Here is a 26205-nt window from a genome sequence, read left to right on the forward strand (position 1 = left end):
GTCTGCAGTCTCAGTCTGTTTTGCCGCGAGCGCAATGTGAGTGACGTCATCATATCGTGCCCGGAGCCGTAGCACAGCGTTGAAGCAAGAGCTGTCTGGCAACAGCTCCTGCTTCCTCCGATACTGTATTCAACTCATGTAAGTCCTCCAGATGCAGATGAGTTGAAGCCAGGACATACATCCCGCCGACCACGACTACGGGATATGACCCTGAATCCGGGAATGTCCTGCATAATCCGGCACAGTTAGGACGTATGCCATAGTGGAGCATTGAGCTATCAGTTCTGTGATCAATTATTCAACCTTTGACTGGTGTTGTCTGTGCAGGGAAGTGCAATGAGCGCCGAGCCGCAGACATCATTACAGCCAGACCCTGCAGAGCCATCGGACTGTGGTTAGGTGACCTTTCGTTGGTCTGTTTTTCTTTTTTTTGTGTGGTGGTTGAGACGATTTAACTTACACAAGTTTGTTAGTGGTAAATATTGATCAATATTTTTATATTTATTTATAATTTAAAAAAATGGGAAATTTGATGGAAATTTGGAAAAAAAAAATCACAATTTTCAAAATGTGAAATGCTCTGCTTTTCAAACAGATAGTCATATCACACAAATACATTAATGAGTATTATCTACCATATCTCTGCTTTATATTGGCATCATTTTTTAATTGTCCATTAATTAATTTTGGACATTATAAAGTTTACAAGTGTAACAGCGATTTTCCAGATTCACAAGACTATTATTATAAATTATATATTTATATAAATTATATTATAAAGACTTATAAATTAGAAACCCCCATAAATCACACCATTTTCAAAACCGCACCACTCAAATAATGCTAAACTGCATTTGGGAAGTTTGTTAAGCCTTTAACCCCTTCCCGACATCCGCCGTAATAGTACAGCGCTGCCGGGAAGGACTTCCCACAAACGGGCTGCATGATGCGCTCACAGAAACTGTGTGCGCACCATGCCCTGCGGGTGTCAGCCGTATGTTACGGCTGACAATACCCTGTAACACCCGCGGTCGGAACCGGGTCCGATCGCGGGTGTTAACCCCTGAGATGCTGGCGGTCAAACATGACTGCCTGCATCTCTGGGGTTTCGGTTTACTATGGTGCCGATTGGCACCCCCTGCGATGGTTTTGGAGGGTGCCAATGTTCGTAGGGGGCAGCCCGGGGTCTGATCAGTGACCCCTGGTCTGCCCCATCACTTACCCCCTCCACTTATCTGATTGATCCTGCCCAAAAGGAAGCTGTCAGCCCTGTGCGTGTACATAGGCTGATAGCTTCCTATACACTGCATTACACTTACACGTGTAACACAGCGTATATCTGGTGAAGCAGTGATCAGCAGATCACTGCCTTAATCCCCCAAGGGGACAGAAAAAAAAGTTATAAAAAAGTAAAAATAAAAAGTTTAAATAAGTTTAAAATAAATTAGAAATAAATAAATAAAGCCCCAAAAATCCCTTTTTCCCCATATAAAATGTTTTATTATGTAAAATAAAGAAAAATAGAAAAAAACATTACATATTTGGTATCACCGCTTCCATAATAACCTGAACAATAAAATTAAAACATTATTTAACCCAAAAGGCGAACGTCATAAAAAAAACGTAGAAAACCGCACAAAATAATGATTATTCACCACCTTTCCCTTACAAAATGTTCAATAAAAAGTAATCAAATGGTTAGATGAAAAATGGTACCAATAAAAAGCAGAGGTCATCCCGCAAAAAATAAGCCCTCAACCAGCTCTGTCGACCGAAAAATAAAAATGCTATGCCTTTCAGAAGATGACGATGCAAAAATAATTGATTTTTTTCCCTAAATTGAATTTTATTCTGCACAAATAGCAACGCATTAAAAAATAATATAAATGAGGTATCGCCGTAACCGTACCGACCCGCAGAATAAAGGTAACACATTACTTATGCTGTACTCTGCACGGGAAAAAAAATAAATGCCAAAAAGCAATGCCAGAATTGATGTTTCCTTTTACATCCCACCCTGAAAGAGTTAATAAAATGTAGTCAATAAGTGTCGGGCACCCCAAAATGGTGTTATTGAAAATACATCTAATACCGCAAACACCAAGCCCTCATATGGCCACATTGCCAGAAAATAAAAATAAAAATCTAGCTTGTACAATGTGAACACAAAACCCCCAAAAGTCGCCAAATCATTAGTACTTAAGTGGCTGCGACTAGAAGGAAATGTGTAAGCTGTTCGAGCGTTTTCAGGGGACCCCCCCATATTTAGAGCTTATGAGAGATAATACAGCAGCGCTGATCCCCCAGAATGCCCCTCTTCCCCAGCCGTGTCATAGGAGCTAGTGGGAAAATAGAATGGGATTTGGTGTACCCAATTTACTCTGCACAGCTTACACATTGACTTTTGGGTTACTAATGCTCACTACATCACTTGATAAATTCTTTGAGGGGTGCGGCTTTCAAAATGGGGTCACTTTCTAGAGGTTTCCACTATTTTGACACCTCAAGGGCTTTGTAAATGCGACATGGTTCCTGAAACTGATCACAGCCACATTTGCCCTCTAAAAGCTCCTTGGCGCGCGGTCCTTCTGCGCCTCGCGGTGCGTCCATATATTAGTTTACACCCACAAGTGGGGTACTGTGGTAGTCGGGAGAACTTGCATAACAAATTGTGAGATGCGTTTTCTCCTTTAACCCCTTGTGAATGTGCAAATTCTAGGGCTAAACGAAAATATTAGTAAAATAAAATCAAATTTGAAAATTTTGCCTCCATTTTGTATTAATTCCTGTTAAGCACTTATAGGGTCAAAATACTAGGTATATGTTGTTTTGGCTTAGTTAAGGGGTTCAGTTTTGAAAATGGGGTGATTTATGGGGGTTTTAATACAAGGGTCTTTCAAAACCCCTTCATAACTGGATTAGTCCCTTAAAAAATGGGTTTTGGAAATTTCTTGAAAATTTTGAATATTGTTGTTTCACTTGTAAATCTTATAATATCCGTAAAAAATAAAAGGGTGACTAAAGTTTGATGCGGACATAAAGCAGAGATCTGGGACATGAGATTTATGATATAATTTTGGCGGTCTGACTATCTGTATGCAATGCACATCATTTCAAACTTTATAAAATGCATATTTTTCAAAATTTCCACCAAATTTCCTATTTTTTCATAATTAAACACAAAACATATCAACCAAAATTTACTACTAACATGAAGTATAATGTGTTACAAAAAAACAATCTCAAAATCACTTTGGTAAGTTAAAGCGTTCCAAAGTTATTGCCACATAAAGTGACATGTCAGTTTTGAAAAATCGAGCTTGGTCAGGAAGTCAAAAAGTGCCATCGGCGGGAAGGGGTTAAGCATTTCACAGAAATTAAAAAATATGGAGGTGAAATTTAGACATTTCATTGTTTTTCAATAAAACATTCATTTAGCCCTAAAATTAACACATTCACAAAGGGTTAAAGGAGAAAATGCATCTCACAGTTTGTTGTGCAATTTCTCCCGAGCACAGAAATACCCCACATGTGGGTGTAAACTGAGGTTCGGGCACAGGGCAGTGCATGGAAGGGAAGGAGCAACACTGAGAATTTGAAAAGCAGATTTTGCCGGAATAGTTTTTGGTGCCATGTCTCATTTGCAGAGCCTCTAAAGTACCAGTATAAAGGAAACCCCCCAAAAGTGACACCATTTTGAAAAATACGTCCCTCAGAATTTATCAGGAGGTATAGTGAGCATTTTTACCCAACAGTCTTTTCACAGATTTTATTAAAGGCATTCTATCATTAGAATCCTGTTTTTAGCTAAACTCACGTCGGAATAGCCTTAAAGAGGACCTTTCATGGTTTGGCGCACAGGCAGTTCCATATACTGCTGGAAAGCCGACAGTGCGCTGAATTCAGGCTTTCCCGATCTGTGCCCCGGGTAAAAAGCTATTGGTCCCGGTACCGTAACTCTTTACAGTCAGAAGGGCGTTCCTGACAGTCAGTCAGGTATGTCCTTCTTCAAAGCAGCGCCTACCGGGCTGTACAGTGTGAGCGGGGAGGAACGCCCCCTCCTTCTGCTCACAGTGCTCATCCATAGATGAGTATTATCAGAAGGGGAGGGGGCATTCCTCCCCGCTCACACTGTATAGCGCGATAGGCGCTGCTTTGAAGAAGGACGTACAACCAAAACATGGGGACCAAAAATGCAATAGAAATAAATACACCAAAAGAAAAAGTTTCTTTTATATATAAAATATGTAAATATTTATTAATACTTAGTATAAATAAAGAGAAATATATGGCAGCAGGGCAGATGTAACAAAAAAGCCAAAGAGAAGATACAAAGATATAAAACAAGTGCACATTACCGATGTATCAATCACCAATATAAGTATATAGTGGGGTACAAAGTATAAAAATTATCTCTACAATAGCATAAATATAAAGATATAATAATTCCCCAATATATATAGAAAATAAATCACCGCAGGTAACAGGTTAAACCAGTAGGTTAATAATTAAATGATGGTAAATACCCAAATATTGTACATATGGCTCCACCCATCAAAGATAGTGAAGCAGTAGAAATTAATGTCAGCACAAATACATATGCACCATCAAAGGGTATATAAAGAAATATATTAAGTCACATAACATCCAATAACAGGTTAACCTGCATCAATATGTAAAAATGGTACCACATGTGCTGAAAAAATGCCCAATCATACGATCAACATATATAGCTAAAGAGCAAACGCCAAAAAGCGCAAACGCCAAAAAGGATGGAATCATATATCAATGAAAATGTATTAGATGTAAGACAAATTAGGGCAAACAGACTGATACCAAGGACACCCTCTTTTAGCAAGTGCCATACCAGTTTCTGTCACCATGACTGCAGGTAGTTGTTATCTGGTTCTATTCACATAGTACATGTTTCTGTTTGCTCTAATCTGTGTCTTACATCTAATACATATACATTTTCATTGATACATGATTCCGTCCTTTTTGGCGTTTGCGCTTTTTGGCGTTTGCTCTTTAGTAGAGATGAGCGAACAGTGTTCTATCGAACACATGTTCGATCGGATATCACGCTGTTCGCCATGTTCGAATCGAATTGAACACCGCGTGGTAAACTGACTAAAACCTCGATTCCCCTCCCACCTTCCCTGGCGCTTTTTTTGCAGCAATAACAGTGCAGGGGAGGTGGGACAGGAACTATGACAACAGGGATATTGAAAAAAATTAGGAAAAACCCATTGGCTGCCGAAAACATGTGACCTCTGATTCATAAGGACAGCGTCGCCGAGCTTCGCGTCATTCTGAGCTTTCACTTGGTCACAGACGGAGGTCTCCGTCAATTTAGATAGGGATTAGATTCTGCTAGGCAGGGATAGGATAGGATGGGAGAGGAGAAGACAACCAACAGCTCTTTTAAGAGCTACATTGAAGGGAGAATCAAAAAAAGAATGTCACAGTGTCTACCCACTAACGCTAACGTGGGATTCACAGGCTGCATCAGCGCTACACACCTTTCCGTGGTGGGGATAATACTAAATGGGATACACTGAAAGTGTATTCCCACATACTCTATATACCCTTAATCCACGTTCTAACAGTGTACCCCCCGGACCTAACTGATATACACTGAAATGCTCAGCCCATATACCCTCAATCCATGTTCTAATAGTGTGTCCCCCCACCCCCCGTAGCTAACTGGTATACACTGAAATGCTCAGCCCATAGAATGTGGATTAAGGGTATATAGGGTATGACCATGTGCCCCCACACACCCCCCGCACCTAACTGGTATACACTGAAATGCTCAGCCCATATACCCTCAATCCATGTTCTAATAGTGTGCCCCCCCACCCCCCGTAGCTAACTGGTATACACTGAAATGCTCAGCCCATAGAATGTGGATTAAGGGTATATAGGGTATGACAGTGTGCCCCCCCTGCACCTAACTTGTACACACTGGAATATATATACACTGGAATATTGTCTGGAATATCATCTGGGTTGTCAGTGTTAAATCCCCAAATTATTTGGGGATACATGCACCATAAATCTCAGGCTATTGCTATATTCACCCAGGTTGTCAGTGCTAATTCCCCAAATAATTTGGGGATACATACACCCTACATCTCAGGCTCTTGCCATATTCACCCAGGTTGTCAGTGTTAATTTCCCAAATAATTTGGGGATACATACACCCTACATCTCAGGCTCTTGCCATATTCACCCAGGTTGTCATTGTCAATTCCCTAAAGAAATTGGGGCCTTCATACCACCCTCATTTGTTGCTATTGGCATATAGTGCCAGGTTCTGACTGTTAATTCCCCAAATAATTTGGGGATACATGCACCATAAATCTCAGGCTATTGCTATATTCACCCAGGTTGTCAGTGCTAATTCCCCAAATAATTTGGGGATACATACACCCTACATCTCAGGCTCTTGCCATATTCACCCAGGTTGTCATTGTCAATTCCCTAAAGAAATTGGGGCCTTCATACCACCCTCATTTGTTGCTATTGGCATATAGTGCCAGGTTCTGACTGTTAATTCCCCAAATAATTTGGGGATACATACACCCTCCATCTCAGGCTCTTGCCATATTCACCTGGGTTGTCAGTGTTAAATCCCCAAATTATTTGGGGAAATATACATGCAAAATTTCTGGGTATTGGCACATTCACCTGTGTTGTCCGTGTTAATTCCTAAAATATATTGGGGCCTTCATACCACCCTCATTTGTTGCTATTGGCATATCGTGCCAGGTTTGGACTGTTAATTCCCCAAATAATTTGGGGATACATACACCCTACATCTCAGGCTCTTGCAATATTCACCCAGGTTGTCAGTGTTAATTCCCCAAATTATTTGGGGATACATACATTTAAAATTACTGGGTATTGGCATATTCACCTGGGTTGTCAGTGTTACAGTAATTCCCCAAATAATTTGGGGATACATACATACATTTTAATTCTCAGGTTAATGAAGCTTCACTAAGGTTGTGACAGTGTTTAACCCGCCCAAAACCTTGGCATACATACATTCTAATTGTCAGGCTATAGAAGCTTTATCAGGTTGTGATGGTGTGTAACCCCACCAACACTAAGTGGGATACACATTAATTCTCAGACTATGTACGCTAAACCCAGCATTCCACGGTGTGTCCCCACAAAACCTAAGTGGGATACACACCAATTGTCAGGCTATGTACGCTCAACCCAAGGGATACAGGTCCAAATTATACACCCAATTAGTGTAATTCGCAGAGGGATCGGAGAGGACAGGTCTGTGGTTGGCCAGGTACTCACGCAACATGCGCCTATACTTTTCCCTCATGATGACAATAGGCCCCTAACTGGCAGTAGTTTGGGCAGGGAGGGGGGGGGAAACATTAACGTGTACCAGACCTTGTACAGTGTTCCCCTGGTGGTTGTGCAGCGGATGGAAGTTGTGAGCCTCATGGAGGAAATATCCTCTCTGACGCCCAAGAGGGTTAACGGAAACATTCCCATCATATTCTGCACCAGTTGCTTGTGCCAATTATTTTTGCAATTTTTTTTTTTCCTCTCCCCTGATATAACAAAGGAACAGACATTTGACCTATAACGGGGGTCAAGGCTTGCAAAAATCCAGTATTATTTGCTCTCCATGATGTGAAGTATGCGTTTGTCTCTTGAAAAGCAACCAAACATCAAGTCAGCCATGTGTGCCAGTGTGTTACTTGGCATGACTTTGCTGCCCCCAACTGTAAGGGTCACTCTCCATTTCCTCCATTTTCCACTCCCCTTCACACCATCTGTGGTGAAGCAATGGGATGCACTGAAGTGCACCCTCAAGCCTTCAAAGAACCATTGCACCAACAAATTGAAAACGTGGGTCATGTGTGGACCGTGTTTGAGTCTGGCAAGCTCCAGATCTGCTACCAGGTTCTGGCCATTATCACAGACGCAAAAATGCCAGGCCCCAGGTGTAGCAGGGAAAAACACATTGCCATCTCAGCCAGGATGGCATCCCTGACCTCAGAGGCAGTGTGCTGTCTGTCCCCCAAGCTGATGAGCTTCAGTACTTCCTGCTGACATCTCCCCATGCCAGTGTTACAGCGTTTGCCGCGAGTAGCTGGGGTGGAGGTTGCAGCGTAGTAGGCTTTCAGTTAACTCCTGCCATGAATTTTGGGCTGGGCAGCATCCCTGACCACAGGCGCTTGTCCATGTGTCGATGGTCAAGTGGACCTTGCAGCAAAGCGCGGAGCTCTGGGCCCGACTGATGTTATGGGACACATGCAGGTGCAAGGCAGGGACAGCACACCAAGAGAAGTAGTAACGGCTAGGCCCAGAATAGGGAGGTGCCCCAGCTGCCATCTGGTGATGGAAGACCTGGGTATCCAGAAGCATAAATGCCATCATCTCCAGGGCCAGAAGTTTTTCGATGAGGCCATTAAAGGCTTGGGCATGTGGGTGGCTTGCGCTGTAGTTCTGCCTGCAATGAAATGCCTGGGAGATGGGGAGTGGCTGGGAAGAGGCTCATGATGGTGCAGGCCAAAAGGGTGGATAAGGGTGAACTCCCCAATGTGTCAGACAGATGTGTAGGTGTCCTTGCATCATATCCTTGCACCATACTTGGCTGGATTGCACTTTCATTTTGTGCCAAAAAGTGGTCAAGACAGCGATCCATCAGCTAATCCCGTTACACTGTCCATTGACAACTGCAGCACTGAAGTTACTATCTCTGGAAGTAGTCCAACTTCTTTCTCTGCATTTAGCCATGCTCTATGCTAGCTCACTACATTTGGTTACTCCAGGGTTCTCTTAATGCATATTGCCAAGGGGACTCAGATGTGTTTCTCAGCACTGAGGCCACCTCCTCTGAGATCCCAAAGGTGTGTATTGCAGAAAAAAAGATGAGAAAATAAGTGTAGGCTGTAGAGCACAGAGGGATCAGAGAAGACAGAGCTGGGGTCGGCCAGGTATTCCCACAACATGCGCCTATACTTGGCTCTCCTAGTGACACTAGGCCCCTGAGTGGCGGTAATTTGGCCAGGGGGACCATTAACGTGTCCCAGACCTAGGAATAAGTCTTGCAACAGGGTAGAGTTTTGCATGCCTTTGCCTCTACCCACTGTTTTTGCTGCCTAGCTTCTCTCCACATCTACACTGCTTTCGCCCCTAGACATCACCCCAGTTTATGCCTCTGCTTCTACCCAGCTTTTTTGTTGATTTAGCTTCCCTCCACATCTACACTGCATCCTCACTGAGGTCCAGAAACGTCGGTGGCGGGTCCACAACCACAAAATTGGAAGGAAATGGCAGATGCTGCAGTATTTCTAACACCTGTTCCTGGTGCTCGGGCCTGGTCTGTGTTGTACCCTGCACCCTGCTTAACGCAGCTGCCATATCCGGAGTTGTGATGAGCGCATGCTAATGTTTCGTGTCCACTGCAATGGATGGGATAGGATTTCACATAAGTCTGCCACCCATGGCCACTCATGGTTGAGCGACTGAGGGAGCTGACTTTGACGAACCCTAGAGTTTTGGAGTTGGAACTCCATCAAAGGTCTGTGCTGCTCACACACTCTGCTCAATAGATGATATGTTTAGTTCCAGCATGTGGAGACGTCGCACAACAGCCGTTGTTCGGGCAGATACAGGCGTTGTAGGAGTGCATAGAGGCTAGCAGCAGCTACTATAGACTTTCAAAACTATCCGCACAAGCGCAGCACTTTCACCAGTAGCTCGGGAACATTGGGGTACTTTTTTAAAAACCGTTGCAGCACTGAGTTAAAAATGTGGCCCAGGCATGGAATATGTTTCAGGCTGCCAAGCTACAGAGCCGATCCCAGGTTCTGGCCATTATCACACATGACAACATACCTGGGCCCAGGTGCAGTGGCAAAAACTACATTGCCGTGTCATCGAGGATGGCATGACTCACTTTGTAGGCAGTGTGCTGTCTGGCCCCAAAGCTGACGTCTCCCCACGCCAGTGTTGCAGCGTTTCCAGCTCGTAGCTGGGGTCCACTTAACAGTGGAGGAGGAGGGTGGTGTTTCAGCCCTCCTCCCAGGAATGTTGTTGTGTGGGAAAACAAGTCAGTCCACCACATTTTGCGACCCGATCCCTGCCTCAAGTACATTCAACCAGTGTGCCAAGATTGAAAGGTAGCATCCCTGTCCACATGCACTTGTCCATGTGTAGGTGGTCACGCGGAACTTTGTGCAAAGCGCTGAACTTAGGGACCGCCTCATGTTTGGGGAAAAGTGCTGGTGTGGACGGCAGAGTGAGGTGGCGCAGTAGCCAGCAGGCCCAAAAAGGGCCGAGTGTCCACAAGCCGGGACGCCAACATCTCCTGGGCCAGGAGTTTTAAGATGAGGCCGTTGAAGCCTTGGGCATGTGGGTGGGTTGTGCTGTACTTTAGCCTGGAATGAAAGGCCTGGGAGATGGGGAGTTGCTGGGAAGAGGCGCATGATGGCGCAGGCAAAAGGAGAAGTGGCAGGAAAAAGGGAGGATGAGGGTGAACTCCCCAAAGTGTCAGAGTTAGATTTGGAGGTGACCTGGATGGTGGTCTGGACTGCAGTGCCAGCACTGTCAACAGTGGGAGAGGCAGTGGCCGCAATGCCAGATGATGATTATCCTGCGCTTGCTGTCACCCACTGAGCCCAGGGCTTTCCTTCCAAATGATAGCGCACGCAAGAGGTGGTGAGGTTGCTCTCTTCAGATCCCCTACTCATGTTAGACTTGCAAAGTGAGCAAACTGCACTAAATTTGTCATGTAACTGACATGTATATGATGGGTCTATCCATTGGCTGTTCATTTTGGTGAAAGTCAGCCTGTCAGCACTGTCAGCTGACAGACAGCTGTACTTATTGGTGATGATGCCACCGGCTGCGCTGAAGATCCTTTCAGATAGCACGCTGGCAGCAGGGAAGGACCTCCAAAGCGAACAGCGCAAGTTCCAGCCACAAATCAAATTTGGAGACACAATGAGTGTAGGGCGCAGGGGGATGGGAGAGGACAGAGCTGGGGTCGGCCAGGTACTCCTGCAACATGCGCCTATACTTGTCCCTCCTGGTGACACTAGGCCCCTCAGTGGCGGAAGTTTGCCCAGGGGGTGCCATTAACGTGTCCAATACCTAGGAAAAATTCTTGAAACGGTAGAGTTTTGCATCTTTGCCCTTGCTGCCTCTGGACATCCCTTTGCCTGTAGCCACCGTATTTGCTGCTTAGCTTGCCTCAACATCTACACTGCTTTTGCCCCTAGACATCACCCCAGTCCATGCCTCAGCTTGTATCCCCAGTTTTTGCTGCTTAGCTTGCCTCCACATCCACACTGCTTTTGCCCCTAGACATCACCCCAGTCCATGCCTCAGCTTGTACCCCCAGTTTTTGCTGCTTAGCTTGCCTCCACATCCACACTGCTTTTGCCCCTAGACATCACCCCTATCCATGCCTCTGCCTCTAGCCATAACTCTGCCACCCATGGAAACTCATGGTGCAGAAACTGAGGGAGCTGACTTTGAGGAACCCTTGGGTTTTGTAGATGGAACTCCATCAAAGTTCTGTGCAGCTCACACACCCTGGTCAAGATATGGTATGTAGGGTTTCAGCGTGTGTTGACGACAGACAACAGCCGGTGTTCGGGCAGATGTAGGCCTTGCTGGAGTGTTTTGAGGCTAGCAGCGGCTAATGTAGACTTGGGAAAGTGGGTGGCCAAGCGCCGCACTTTCACCCTTAGCTCCGCTAATTTGGGGTATGATTTTAAAAATCGTTGCACCACTACATTGAACACGTGGGCCAGGCATGGAACGTGTTGGAGGCTGTCAAGCTCCAGAGCCCTCCAACAAGACAAAAAATCCTGGCCCCAGGGACAGCGGGGAAAACAAATTGCCATCTCATCCAGGATGGCATCCCTGACCTCAGAGGCAGTGTGCTGTCTGTCCCCCAAGCTGATGAGCTTCAGCACGGCCTGCTGACGTCTCCTGACGCCAGTGTTGCAGCGTTTCCAGCTCGTAGCTGGGGTTCACTTAACGGCGGAGGAGGAGGAGGGTGGTGGTGTTTCAGCACTCCTGCCAGGAATAATGGGCGGGGAGAGAAGGCAGGCCGCCACAGTTTGCGACCCGGTCCCAGCCTCAACTAAATTCAGCCAGTGTGCCATGACTGAGATGTAGTGTCCCTGGCCGCATGCACTTGTACACGCGTCGGTGGTAAAGTGGAACTTTTGTGCAAAGCGCAGAACTTAGGGCCCGCCTGATGTTACGGGAAACACACTGGTGCAAGGCTCAACTCCTAGTGAATTTTGTTCAGTTCAAAAGGACTCTGTGTTTACATTTGGCTCAGTCGCAGCTCCAGGACATGCCTTTGAAGGCAAGGTTTCCTTTAGTGGCTCCATCTCAGCAGGATGATGATGGTGAAGCTTGGTTAAATCTGGTGTCGGAAGGGAAAGTGGTTTCTGATCTACATCTAAAGTACTGGAGCATGTTGTTTGGACAATTAACACCTGATCAGAACCCTGTATAGGTAATGTAGAGTCCCATATTAGAGAACCATTACCGCTAGTAGTGGTTGCAGCCAATTCTCCCCCTTTGTGGTCCTCTAAATCAAAGTTACCCCCAGGACTTGATGCCAAAATGTTATCAATTTGACAGTCAAAATGAAGGTCAATGTCTGGGTCCTCAGTCCAATTCACTGCATCAATCCAACACAATGAGAGTGATGGTTATGGAACCACTGTTTTAGGGGCAAAGAGTTTTAAAGGGGCTAACACTCTGCTGGTGCAAGGCTTTACTCACTCCAAAGGCCAAAAACACTGCTGGTGCAAGGCTCTACTCACTCCAAGGGCCAAAAGCACTGTATTTTGAAGGCTCTACTCACTCCAAGGGCCAAAAACACTGCTAGTGCAAGGCTCTACTCATGCCAAGGGCCTCAATTTCTGCTGGTAGCTCAGCTTAAGGTCCTGTAACTTTGTTTGGAAGGGCTCATGTTAAAGGCTAGAAAAGTGAATTTTGGAAGGTCTTACCACATCACACACACACACACCACACACTCAAAATGACAGTTAAGGGTGAGGGCTTTTGGATTTCCCATTGTCTATTCCATCTGTGGTTGTCATGGGGAACGTGATTTAAAGCGGTGGTTGTTACTGTTTGTTGAGCTTAAATTGGGGTTTGTGTCCATCCATTTGGGGAGTAAAGAAGGTTTCCAGGTATTTTCCCACTTTGATAGAGGTTTTTTTGAATGTGCAAAGTGTGTAGTTGTTAGGGTGTGATGTTGGGGTAATAGAGGGTCTTTTGGTGTGTTAGATGCCCCCAGGCATGCTTCCCCTGCTGTCCCAGTTGCATTCCAGAGGTGTTGGCATCATTTCCTGTGGTGTCATAGTGGACTTGGTGACCCTCCTGAGACGGATTTGGGTTTCCCCCTTAACGAGTATATGTTCCCCATAGACTATAATGGGGTTTGAAACCCGTTCGAACACACGAACATTGAGCGGCTGTTCGAATCGGATTTCGAACCTCGAACATTTTAGTGTTCGCTCATCTCTAGTTGCCACCAATCCCTCCAGTCCGTGTGAATGAGATCTTCTCAGTGCCACAGCAACAGGAGGCAAGAGAGTTCCTGCAGAAGAACAGATACAAGATAAGTTGTCTGATTTACCAGGGCGTACACACCTGATAGAGCACCATGTAGAGACAGAACCTGGGAGGAAAGTAAACCTCAAACCCTACATAATACCAATGGCACGTAGGGAGGTAGTGTCAGCTGAGGTTAAACACATGCTTGAGTTGGGAGTGATTGAGGAGTCCAAAAGTGAGTGGTCTAACCCAATTGTATTGATACCAAAGCCCAATGGTACTTGGAGGTTTTGCAATGATTTTAGAAAATTGAATGAGATTTCAGTTTGACGCTTATCCCATGCCCAGGGTTGATGAGCTGATTGAGAAGTTGGGTAATGCCAGGTACATAACCACACTGGACCTGACAAAAGGTTACTGGCAAATACCTTTGTCTAAGGAAGCCAAGGAGAAAACTGCCTTTGTTGTTCCAAAAGGTCTGTTCCAGTACAGGGTTATGCCATTTGGACTGTATGGAGCTCCTGCTACCTTTCAGAGGTTGATGGACCAAATCTTGCGGCCACATCGTGACTACGCAGCGGCTTACCTGGACGATGTGGTCATTCATAGCCCAGACTGGGGAAGTCATCTCTGTAAGGTGCAAGCAGTACTAGATTGCATAAGTGAGGCAGGCCTTACTATCAACCCTGAGATATGTGTTTTAGGGCTAGAGGAAGCCAAATACCTGGGCTATGTCATTGGCAAAGGGGTAATAAAGCCCCAAATCAATAAAGTGGAGGCAATACAGAACTGGCCAAGACCACTGACCAAGAAGCAAGTCAGAGCATTTCTTGGCATTGCTGGCTACTACCGGAGGTTTATGCCAAACTTTGCCTCTATTGCAGCTCCTTTCACTGACCTGACGAAAGGTGGGAAGTCAGTGATGATCCACTGGACCCCAGAGGCAGAGGAGGCATTCCAGAAGCTAAAGTTAGCTCTTTGCCAGCAGCCAGTGCTGATATCCCCTAACTTTAAGAAAGAGTTCTTGGTGCAGACAGATGCCTCAAATGCAGGTCTAGGAGCAGTGCTGTCTCAGGTTGTAAATGGTGAGGAGCATCCAGTAATGTAACTGAGCAGGAAGCTGTCCCTCGCTGAAAAAAATTACGCCATTGTAGAGAGGGAATGTTTGGCCATTAAGTTGGCACTGGATGCCCTAAGGTACTATATCCTGGGCAGAAAATTTAAATTGATCACTGACCATGCTCCCCTTACATGAATGAAAATGAATAAGGACAGAAGTGCTAGGGTTACCCGATGGTTCCTGTCTCTGCAAAATCTTGTGTTTGATGTAGAACACAGGCCAGAGAAATTATTGGGAAACACTGATGCCCTGTCAAGGGTGCATTGTATGATGACCACAAATGCCCAGCCCTCCAGTCTGGAGAAGAGGGGGGGGGGGGTATGTAAGCCGATGGCTGGTCAGGTAATGGAGGGGACTACTAAGGTGGGTGAGATGAGTAAACTCCAGAAAGAATATTTCTCAGCAGATAACTATTGTCTGCTGAGGGTTATTTCAAAGTTCCAGTTACTGGGCTGGATTTTTAGGAATGGCAGGTAGGATTGGTAGTGGGACCTGTCATTCCACCCCCCTCCAGTCCACACTGTGGGGATGTTCCGGCAGTGACTCAGCTGCAGAGAGTCTCCTCGTCAAGGAGGCTTAAGAAGTTGTTCCTGCAGCAACACTTTGGCATAGTTTGGCTGGAGAGCTACAGAGAGGTCATGTTTTTGGAGCTGAGTCCTGAATGATTCTACTGGCTTTTGGATTTCTGTTATTCTAGGTGAGGTAACCTATTCCATGTTAAGTTAGAGCGTATCCGGGCAGGTATTTATTTTTGTATTATTTCCTTTTGTTGCTGCACTACCTTTTTGAGTAAAAATAAACTCTACCTTTGTTTTGGACTAAAGAAACTGGACTTTTGTGTCTATGCCTAGCAACCCCAGACCCTGACACTTCTTATACCCGATATCTTATCAGGCCACACTTATAATCATTTACATATCTACCTAATATATTGCTGCATGCCAAGTTTTGTATCAGCCTAACCTTTCTATCTGGATGTCAGGGCTGTTTAGTCAGAGTCACAGAGTAAAAGTTGTGAACAATTTTGGGTGAAGTCAGAAAAAAGTTACTGACTATGACTCCAGCTTCAAAATAAAATAATTATTTCAATTTAAATCATTAATTTCAATGCAGACTAATGACAGTAGTCAGCCATCCCTCCAAAAACAGGGACCAGAGCCCTCTTAACTTGTGATTGCTGGGGTCCCAGTAGATAAACATTAGTACAATTCACATACCATAAAAATTTACTAGCGGTTGCCACCCTGTTAGATCTCTGTTGGACTGATGGAGATAGCTGAGCATTGTACTTGGATGTTTTTTTTCAGTCCCATGGATTCTGAATGCAGCAGCAACATGCATACCTCCAAGTCTCTGCATATATATATATATATATATATATATATATATATATATATATATATATATATATACTGTATATAGTGAAGAAGATCCCACCACGAGACAAATATTCTTTGCTTAGAATGCTTATTTATTTTTCAAAGAATTCAATAATGCTTGGTGAAATAAACGTTTTCGGCCTTATTCGGCCTTCATCAGACTCAACTCAAGCTGATGGAGAAGTTGAAGACAAGTGGAAACCAAAAGGTATTTCAGAAGGCCCTCAGTGGGTTGGGGTAGAGGGTGTTATGCTCAGCGTAGTGGAAAGCCGTTTAGTGGATGCCTAAAGCAGGGGCTAAGTGGCTGAATCCATAAAGCAAGGATAAACACACACCACCAATGTATGAGGACGGACCTCACATTCCTCCAGAGGGTATACTGCAGACTCCACAGCCACCACTAGGAGGGGATACAGTCTTTTCCAACCACAATAGCATTTATCCTTGCTTTATGGATTCAGCCACTTAGCCCCTGCTTTAGGCATCCACTAAACGGCTTTCCACTACGCTGAGCATAACACCCTCTACCCCAACCCACTGAGGGCCTTCTGAAATACCTTTTGGTTTCCACTTGTCTTCAACTTCTCCATCAGCTTGAGTTGAGTCTGATGAAGGCCGAATAAGGCCGAAAACGTTTATTTCACCAAGCATTATTGAATTCTTTGAAAAATAAATAAGCATTCTAAGCAAAGAATATTTGTCTCGTGGTGGGATCTTCTTCATTATATGATAAGGATTGGGACCCTATCTCACCACCCTCCCAGCCAAATCCATTGCACTCCTGCACATATACTGTATATAGGTTTTACTGAACTTTATATTGGAACTTTAAATTGTAATAAATGACTTATAAAGATATTTTACTTTACAGGGGTATTCCCAACTCGCCGGTTCACCACCTTGCAGGCTGTGTTCTCTGTTCACTTCCTGGTTTTCTCGGTAAATTGGTGGGTGGGGTTTCACTTGCTATCTCACAGACAAAGCCAGCTCTGCTATCTCTCTTCATAGCAGTACATGTTTGCAGTCAGTAATGAGGGATGATTGTAAATAAATTAGCACAGTATCACTGGAAGATGCATAATATGAAGCTGATGTAGCAGAGTTGGATTTGTTAGATGATGAGAATCTCAAACTTACATGCTACAGGACCACGAGTCAGTTTGCAATATACTCACTTTTAGGTCTGTGTTTAATGGACTCCCTGTTTCAGTCCTTATCAGCAAAATTCAATCAGCCGACTGATAACTGGAAGAGCCGGAGATTAACAGCTCAGAAATACAAGCACCGAGCACTCAACTCCCCCTCCCCTCCTGAGAGAAGGGAGCTATATCACTTGTCCTGGGTGAACAGATAAAGAGCTCAGAAATACAAGCACCGAGCACTCAGCTCCCCCTCTTCTCCTGAGAGCAGGGAGCTACGTCACTTGTTCTGAGCGGAGAGATAAGACCATCCCTAGGTCCGTGGTTATGGAAACACAGTGAAAACAATGAAGTGAAGAATCTCATATAAACAAATCAGTTTTGTCCTAAATCCACATAAGCTATAAGTATAGATAGGATCCTTGAGATGGGACAAACCCTTTAACATTAATTTTATTTGCTTTTTGTACTATGTATTTGTTACTATGAGACTGTGCAATCCATGGAAGCTTATATAATGCACTGCAATAGTTCTGCATTAATGTATGTCAGTAATTAACTAACACACAACCTATTATGTTTTTCTGTAAGAAGGGCCGAAAAGGGCACATACTCATAGCAGACATAGGGATTGCATCATGGGGACACAAAAAGCAGAACCAAAGGATCCCCTCTCTCTGGCAATTGGCCATGATATCTAAGGTCTTGTTCACGTCTGTGTTGGTAATCCATTCCAGGGAGTCTGCATGGTGACCCCCCGTACGGACTACCGAATGCATTGGCAAGCGGTGTACAGAGAAAGCACATGGACCCCATAGACTATAATGCTTTCCACATGGTTTCTGCATGAGTCATGCAGACAGGAAAGTAGATCGTGAACTATGTTTCTGTGCACATGTTCCGTGCGGAAAACACACGGCCCCCTTTATAGTCTATGGGATCCGTGTGCTTTCACTGAACACCACTTGCCAATGTGTTCAGTAGTCCATTCGAGGGGGTCCCCATGCAGACTTCCCCGAACAGATGTGAACGAGGCCTAAAGTGTTTAAAGGGATTCTACCATTAAAAACCTTTTTTTCTGTGGATAAGACGTCGGAATAGCCTTTCTAAAGGCTATTCGTCTCTTACCTTTAGATCTACTAGTGAGACACTAGTAGAGCCGACAGCGCATGCGCGCAATTGCGGTCTTGGAACTATGTCCGCCGGCCGGCATGTGCAGTCGGCTCTACCAGTGTCTCACTGGCAGAGCCAACAGCGCAGGCGTCAGAGGTGATGCCGCCGAAGAAAGACAAGGAGGGGAGGATCCAGCAGAAGACAGAGGCGTCGCAGGATGCTGTTCTCGAGCAGCAATGGGGACGCCCTCATTGCATTTTCAGCGCCATGGCCCGCCCCCATCGCTGCGAGAGAACTAATTTACATACCGGTAAAAACCGGTATTTCTAAGGAACGGCGCGGCGTAGATCACATCTAAAGGTAAGAGACGAATAGCCTTTCTAAAGGCTATTTCGATGTCTTATCCACAGAAAAAAAAGTTTTTAATTGTAGAATCCCTTTAATAAACGTCTCTGTTGCTGGCTATTGCTGGAGTGTTTAGCTGTATGTAAAAGCTAAAAACCTGCTGCAGATAATGCAGACAGCTACTGTGCCAGAAATAACATAACATGAATATTTGGGAAGTGACTGGTACGTAATATTGTAGGAAAAGGTTAATATTTGATTTGTGGACTGCTATAGATCACCTGTACATGATGTTGTTCCTTGTATTGCAATCTAGCACCATTCAAAAAAGCAATGCAGCCATATGGTTTGGTGATCATCAGGTCCCCACCAACAAAATACTAATCACCTATATAAAAATTTGGTCATTTTTTATTTATAGAAAATACCTGTAATATGGAGATTGCGTGCTTAAAATAATGCTATTACAATGTGGTATATAAATACCGTGCTTCCAAGCAAGCTCAATACGTTTTATGAGAAAGTGACTGTGAATGCTCAGTCAGCCAATATGTCACTGTCTCATTCTGCTCCTTGAAGCTAACAGCTGAATTGTCTCTCAATCATTCACATACAATTTCAGTAGCATATCTTTGTGGCTATCCAACAAATTGTGCAGTGCACATTCTCAGCTCTGCTATTCTACTGTGCAGAGGTGTGAGACAATAGTATATAAAGTATTTACAGATCCACAATACAGCCCTTCTTCTAGTACAGAAGTTCTCTACAGCAGCATATGGAGTATTTACAGGTATACAGATATATATATATATATATATATATATATATATATATATATATATTCAGAAAGGAAGAAAGAGTAATCTCTCTTTAATGGTATCCTTAAAAAATATATTTTCAAGTATACAATGTGCTGGCATATAGAGATCTCTCTGTACACCAATAAATTATGTAGGCACAGTACAATACTATTTCAGGTTGGTATAAAGAAAATTGCTATTCAAACTAATAGAGCTTGTGGCTCAGTCAGCAGACTAACAGCCTTACCTATCCTGTTTCTTGGGTTCACATCCTGGCTCAGCTAAAAAGTAAAGATACATTTTGAATAGCTGGAGGATCAAATCAAATCAAATCGGCTTTATTGGCACGTCCAAATGGATATTTGGCATTGCCAAAGCTAGTAAAGGGGGGAGGGGAGTTGGAGTCGAGGGGGAGAGTATGTGGCTGATTTGGGGTATAACAGTCCATGGAGTCTCATCTTCCTCTTAGTTGGTGACCGCTATATGAGGAGGTGGGGTGGGACGGGTGGTTTGGGGTATAATAGTCCGTAGAGTCTCATCTTCCTCTTAGTTGGTGACCGCTATATGGGGAGGTGTGTTGGGGTGGGGTGGGACGGGTGGTTTGGGGTATAACAGTCTGTGGAGTCTCATCTTCCTCTTGTTTGGTGACAGCTGGACACGTATTGGGCAGCGGTCTCCACAGTGGCCTCTTCTTCTCCCAGTAGGATGTAGAGTTTCCTCTTCTCATCTGCAGATATCACTGCACAACCTCTTCATGAGATGACATTTCAGTGAATACTAATGAGGGGGCCTGAAAACTTGGAGACTCCTGGGAATCCTAGGTGAGTTGACATGTTTGGGTCTATGCACTTGACTTCTCCATATGCAGGACATAGTATGGTCTTGTGTTGTCAGTGAGTGTCTGCATCTCTATTGCCCATTCCTCTTCTGTAGGCATTCTGTCAGTCTGCGTTTGCTCTGGGCTAGTTTATCCATCTTTTTGCTTTGTGCAATCTATGAACATAGATTACTGGGCTGCTTTACTGGCTGATGGACTACAGGATAATCTGCCCCTCCAATGTAATAACTGCAGGAAAGAACTGGAATACTCTTTACACGTATATTATATACAACTTAACATTTAAGCACAGATGATTAAGAAATACGTGTTTACTTATACAACATGAATCAGACATTCTTATGTGCTACAGACAATGACATTTTATTTTTATAGAAATCCAGCCTCTATCTTTGTCTGACTTGGATTTGGGAACTCTATGCAAAATCTATTTAATAACTTGAACAATACGCAGGCATCAAATATATAGAAGGCCATCCTGTATTATGATGAGCATTTTGTTCCTGACGAAATGTCTCCAGATGTCAGCATGTTGTAACCACAGCTTTTATTGGAACCTACAATTAAACACAAATTCTACTTTATTATACAATATTTTATAATAATAATAATAATAATAATAATAATAATAATAGATACTTAGTGGCCATACAAATGCAGATCTGTTTATAGAAACTTTTCAACTAATACTAAATAGTCTACAAAAACACACAGTTGTACATTATAGTAGCAGGAAGAACATGTGCAAGCTCATTCTGGCACACTGGGTAGTAGCTGAATTTCCAGTGGGCCTCTAAGCATAAGTATAAGGTGAACAAGACACTTCCTCTGACAGCCAGGAATTGCCTGCTCCAGTTAGGAGGACAGTAGGAGTGCAGTGTAGGTGCCGATTAGAGATGAGCGAACAGTAAAATGTTCGAGGTTTGATATTCGTTTTCGAGTAGCCCCTCAATATTCGACTACTCAAATTGAATATTGAACCCTATTATAGTCTATGGGGGGAAAATACTCTTTTCAGGGGTAGGCAACGTTCGATCAAATTATACTTACCAAGTCCACGAGTGAGGGTCGGGTTGGATCCTCCGAGCAGTCTTCTCCTTGCAGCGTCCCCGTGGCGTCTTCCGGCTCTTCATTCACTCTGCCAGGCATCGGGCCTGGGCAGAGCCGACTGCGCATGCCCGCACTACAAGCGGACATGCGCAGTCGGCTCTTCCCAGGCCCGATGCCTGGCAGAGTGAATTCAGAGCCGGAAGACGCTGCGGGGAAGTTGCACGGAGAAGACTTCTAAAGGTAGGAGAAGAACTAGCGTTGATTGGCCGACTGTATAGCATTCGGCCAATCAATGCTGGTTCTGCATCGAACTTTTACATTCGAACAGCGAGTGGTACTGGATCGAGTACGAGTATTTCGAATACCGTAGTATTCAATCGAATACCTACTCGATCGAGTACTACTCGCTCATCTCTAATGCCGATATTAGATGACTCGGTTAATAGTGGAGCAGACAGGGAAATTTGTCACACAACCTTGAACACAACATTGAACAGTGTATTGTCTTCCAGGTTCATGAGTTCAGCACATCATATTACTTAGAGGAGCTGGTAAAGGCCCAGCAGTCATGGTGCGTATTGGCCCAAATCACAAAGAGGTAGATAGAAGGTCCTTAGGGATTTAGACCATAAGCTGAATGCAAAGATCTCAAAGCAGTTTCATGGAGAACTGGTTATCATCAGCTTACACTCAGTGGGATTCCACGGGGGCCAATATAGGGTTAATATATTTCTAAATGACCGAGTAGACGATTAACACAAAATATGACTTTGTACCATTACAAATATATCTGCATATATTAAAATCTTAGGCAGAGAAGCAGTAAATGAGGTTATGTACGTAGGAAGGGAAAATATATGCCAAGATTACTTACTGAATGGAAAAACATTGGCTGAAACTGACAAGTTAAATGACTTAGCTGTAGCAGCCATTGCCACACAGCTGCTGCCAAGAAAAATAAGATCATGAGAAGCGTCAAAAGGGACATGGATGTTTATAATGCAAAGTTTATTATTGCCTCTTTACAAATGAATCCTACTATCCTACTAATCCTATCCTACTAATATTATAATGTGAAAGTTTGGATGTTTGTTACTCAACACACTCATTATATGGCAACCCAGCGAGCTGCTGAGATGCCGGAACAATCACAGGCACAGTGTGATGAACAAGTTCAGCAGTAGGCCAGCTTGAGAGCTGCTGAAACGCCGAAGCTTGCGGATCATCAACGCCAACAACACACTCATTATATGGCTTCCCAGCGAGCTGCTGGGATGCCAGAATAATCACGGGTACAACAGGAGGAATGAGTTCAGCGGCAGGCCAGCTTGACAGCTGCCGAAACGCCGGAGCAGGTGGATCATCAACACCGACAACAAGCTTATTATATGGTATCCCAGCGAGCTGCTGAGATGCGGAAACAATCACAGGCACGACATGAGGAACAAGTTCAGTAGCAGGACAGCTTGAGAGCTGCCAAATCACCGGAGCAGGCAAACAATCGACGGCAGCAATTTGTTGAATAAAGACAGATCATCGACGCCAACAACATGCAAATGAAGTTGCGGGCAGAGGCTAGTGGGAAATATAAAAGAAGCTCTGATACTTCTCACTTCTACTAAATCCACACCTGGCTTTGGACCAAATACGAATCAAGATCCGCAACAAAATCGCAGCTTTTCCACAACGTATGGCCTCGGCCTAAAGAAGACATACAGTAAAAACACAGCTTTCCATATTAGTCCTACTTGATTGCCTAATACTGTAATGATGACAACTGGAAACAAAAAGGAGAAATTGGACTTCACCTATAGCAATCTCCCATGTAATAACAGTGTCTTCCAGTACTCAGGTAGCCCCAGGACTTATAGTAGGCCAAATTATGAAACAAACAGATGATCAAATAAACAAGGAATATGAAGCATGTATTACAACACTAGTAGGTAGGAAGAAACAGGAGCGGAACAAGAGATGGCTGGCACAGGATGGTGATCAGATGATGGAACAAGTATAATGGGGATGGTAAGGTAATTGACTCTGACTCTAGCTTGATTGTTGAATCTTTCCCTAAATAAATTGCCAAACATTAACCCTAAGAACAGACACCACTGACTATCGCCATCCCTAGAGAAATCTCTAACGGAAATCCTAATCTGTAATACTGACGCTAATGCAGACTGGGGAACACTAGAACCCAAAGGCAAGAAAACCAAACTAAGCCGACCTTAATACCACTTAACAACACAAAGAACAGATTCCTACAGAGAGACCGGAAACAAAGAAACTAGAATCTGAAGTAAACAAACCACTGGAGTAAACGTCACTAGGAACTCTACTGGACTGGAGCAAGAGATTGAAGTGCATATTAATATAACATATAACATATGCTATAACCAGCAACCAACTGCAAGAAGCCAGAAGTTATAAAAGAGCTAGAAAGTGTCTGCAATGAGTCAGAAAGTCCCATCAGCCGTCCTGGGGGTTTTCTCTGATGGCTTTGCTATGAGACGTTTGTCCAGCAACTACCCATACAACATAATAGTTAATAATAATATTCATAAACGCCAATATAGAAATTATTTTTATGGGAACTCTTTAGCTGATGTCAAAGTGGAGCTTGGTGTCTTATCAGCTTATGTTTTTTGGGCTGTGGCTTGCACACGTATACATTTTTTCAGACCATTTCCTTTATAATTACAGTTTAAAGGGGCTTCTCAAGACTGTGATATTGAGTCCACTTCAGTCTCATTCAAATAAGCACAGCTACTATATATAAGGCCTCAGCAAATAATATCATAGTCCCAGGCGAAGGCTGAGTACAGACGGGGTTTTTGGGTCCAGAGTTTGACGCGGAGGCCGCCTCAGATTCTGGACCAAAAAACGGGTATCCGATCCGGATTAGGCCCAAATGAATGGGCCTAGTCAGGAGGGAATGTCTTCAGGTCACGGTATCCACCTGAAGAATGAGCATGTCGCTTTTTTTTTTCCAGGAGCTGGAACAAATGGCTCGTGGATAAAAGAAATGACTGACTTCAATTGAAATCAATGGGAGCCGTTTTTTTTTTAATCAGGATTTAAAGGTGGATTCCGCCTCAAAATCCTGATCAAAAAACCCCGTGTGCCTCAGCTTAAGGGCTTATTTAGAAGACTGTATTTTGGTCTGTGTGCTGAGTGCTAGGCCCCGTGATTCCAGGCCCATTTTTCTAACAAAAGGAGGCAGAATTTAATAAAGTGTAGAACAATTCATAATGATTAATATTAATAACTATACTTACTTAGTCCTTGAGCTAACTGCCCTATCTCTCTGTCTTCTGTTCTTATACCAGTTGGTAACTTGTGTCGGATGTAATCCAGTCATGTAGGAAAGATGCCTCTTTTGTGCCGGGCTAGGATAAGGATTTCGAAGATAACATTCTCTCAGCAGTTTCCGGGTGTTTTCCTAATAAAGTCCCAAAAAAGTAAAAGTTAGGTAGCGGGAACCATTTCCCTCACTCATATTTTCAGCAGGAAGGAGTCAGTGGTTTTACAGTCCAGTATAGCACAGTACAATATAGTCATAATGTAAAAAGCAATGATACATTTTTGCTCAATTGATTTTATTAACATACCTTTAAGCCATGTGTTGTCCTGTTTAGCTCTTCGCTCTTTGCTGATTTCATTGTGGTCCGTTCATCTACGGCTGGAGCAGTAAAGTTTATCGTCTCCTTTATGGAATATAAATTTGATAAATGTGGTGGAAGAGACCATAGAAAGAGAGCAAGGTGATCCATTTCTCCAACAGCTTGGAGTGTGGAGCAAATCTGAGAGATTTGCCCAGGGGAGAAAAGAGATACATGTGGAAAGTGTAGAGCCATAGAGTAAAATATAGAAAAAGTAAAATATAAATACAATTATCAGTAAAAATATAGAGAAAACCTTAAAAATATATAAAAAATAAGAGATTATGTGAGTACAGGGGCATGGAAGAAATCAACAGGGCTAAAGACGACAGAATACGACCAGTAATGAAGGCAGCAACTTATTGGATTAACACAAATAAGATCCAATTTATTAACAGAAGAGGTTGGTATAAGGTGTGGTTAGTGAAACAGATATAGATAATGAAGAAAACATTCTTATATATGTACCGTATATACTCGAGTATAAGCCGACCCCCATAATTTTACCACAAAAAAACTGGGAAAACTTATTGACTCGAGTATAAGCCTGGGGGGGAAATGCAGCAGCTACTGGAAAATTTCAAAAATTAAAATGGTCGGAGTTTTTGGGTGCAGTAGTTGCTGGTGCTGGGGAAGGGGAGGGGGTGTTTTGGTTGTCTGTCTGCCCCTTCCCTGAGCTTGAGGACTGTTTTTTCTTCCCCCACTTGGAATTCATCCTGGCTGAATATAGGGTATATGCAGTGCTCCTATTAACCCCTTCCCGATGGAACAGGAGCTCTGCAGATCCCCTATATTCAGTAGACCGGGCACTTTCAGACACAGGGATACCTAATGTGTATGTGTTTCACAGTCATTTTCTACTTTTGTATGTATTCTAGGGAAAGGAGTGATTTACAACTTTTTTTTTTAAAAAAAATTAAAGCTTCTCTTTTTTCCCACTTTTTTATGGGAGATTCTATACATTTATATTGCAGATGGTCATAGACCCCCCCCCCCCCCCCTAAAAAAAAAATAAAAAAAATTGTATAATACAATAGGGTTAAAAGCTCTTTCTGAGAGAATCTCAATTTATATAGCAAAGTATCGTCATAGAAGCATATACAGAGAGAAGTTGCTGCTATTCGATATTGTGCTCTAAACCCTTCCCACTTGGCAAATTTTTGATTTTTAGTTTTTTCTCTTCCACCTTC

The 26205-nt window shown here is 43.7% G+C and overlaps 1 protein-coding gene across 1 annotated transcript; it reads right to left on the bottom strand.

Annotated features, from left to right (window-relative positions):
• Positions 1-20758: 20758 nt before the first annotated feature.
• LOC142212593 (homeobox protein SIX3-like) lies at positions 20759-25230 on the bottom strand. Its single transcript, XM_075280557.1, has 3 exons — positions 24965-25230; positions 24632-24795; positions 20759-20863 (listed from the first exon to the last, which is right to left on the bottom strand). Exons 1-3 carry the CDS (start codon positions 25208-25210, stop codon positions 20854-20856), a joined length of 420 nt encoding a protein of 139 aa, XP_075136658.1. The 5' UTR covers positions 25211-25230; the 3' UTR covers positions 20759-20853.
• Between the last annotated feature and the right edge of the window lie 975 nt (positions 25231-26205).

This window comes from Leptodactylus fuscus, chromosome 7, assembly GCF_031893055.1.
Source record: "Leptodactylus fuscus isolate aLepFus1 chromosome 7, aLepFus1.hap2, whole genome shotgun sequence".
In the NCBI taxonomy this organism is placed as follows: domain Eukaryota; kingdom Metazoa; phylum Chordata; class Amphibia; order Anura; family Leptodactylidae; genus Leptodactylus; species Leptodactylus fuscus.

What these genes read in the sequence shown, in the direction of transcription:
- LOC142212593 (XM_075280557.1), bottom strand. Translation starts at nt 25,210, where the DNA reads ATGGCTCTACACTTTCCACATGTATCTCTTTTCTCCCCTGGGCAAATC. An exon ending in GGACAACACATGGCTTAAAG is followed by an intron (nt 24,796 to 24,964) that starts GTATGTTAATAA and finishes GGACTTTATTAG; the next exon opens with GAAAACACCCGGAAACTGCT.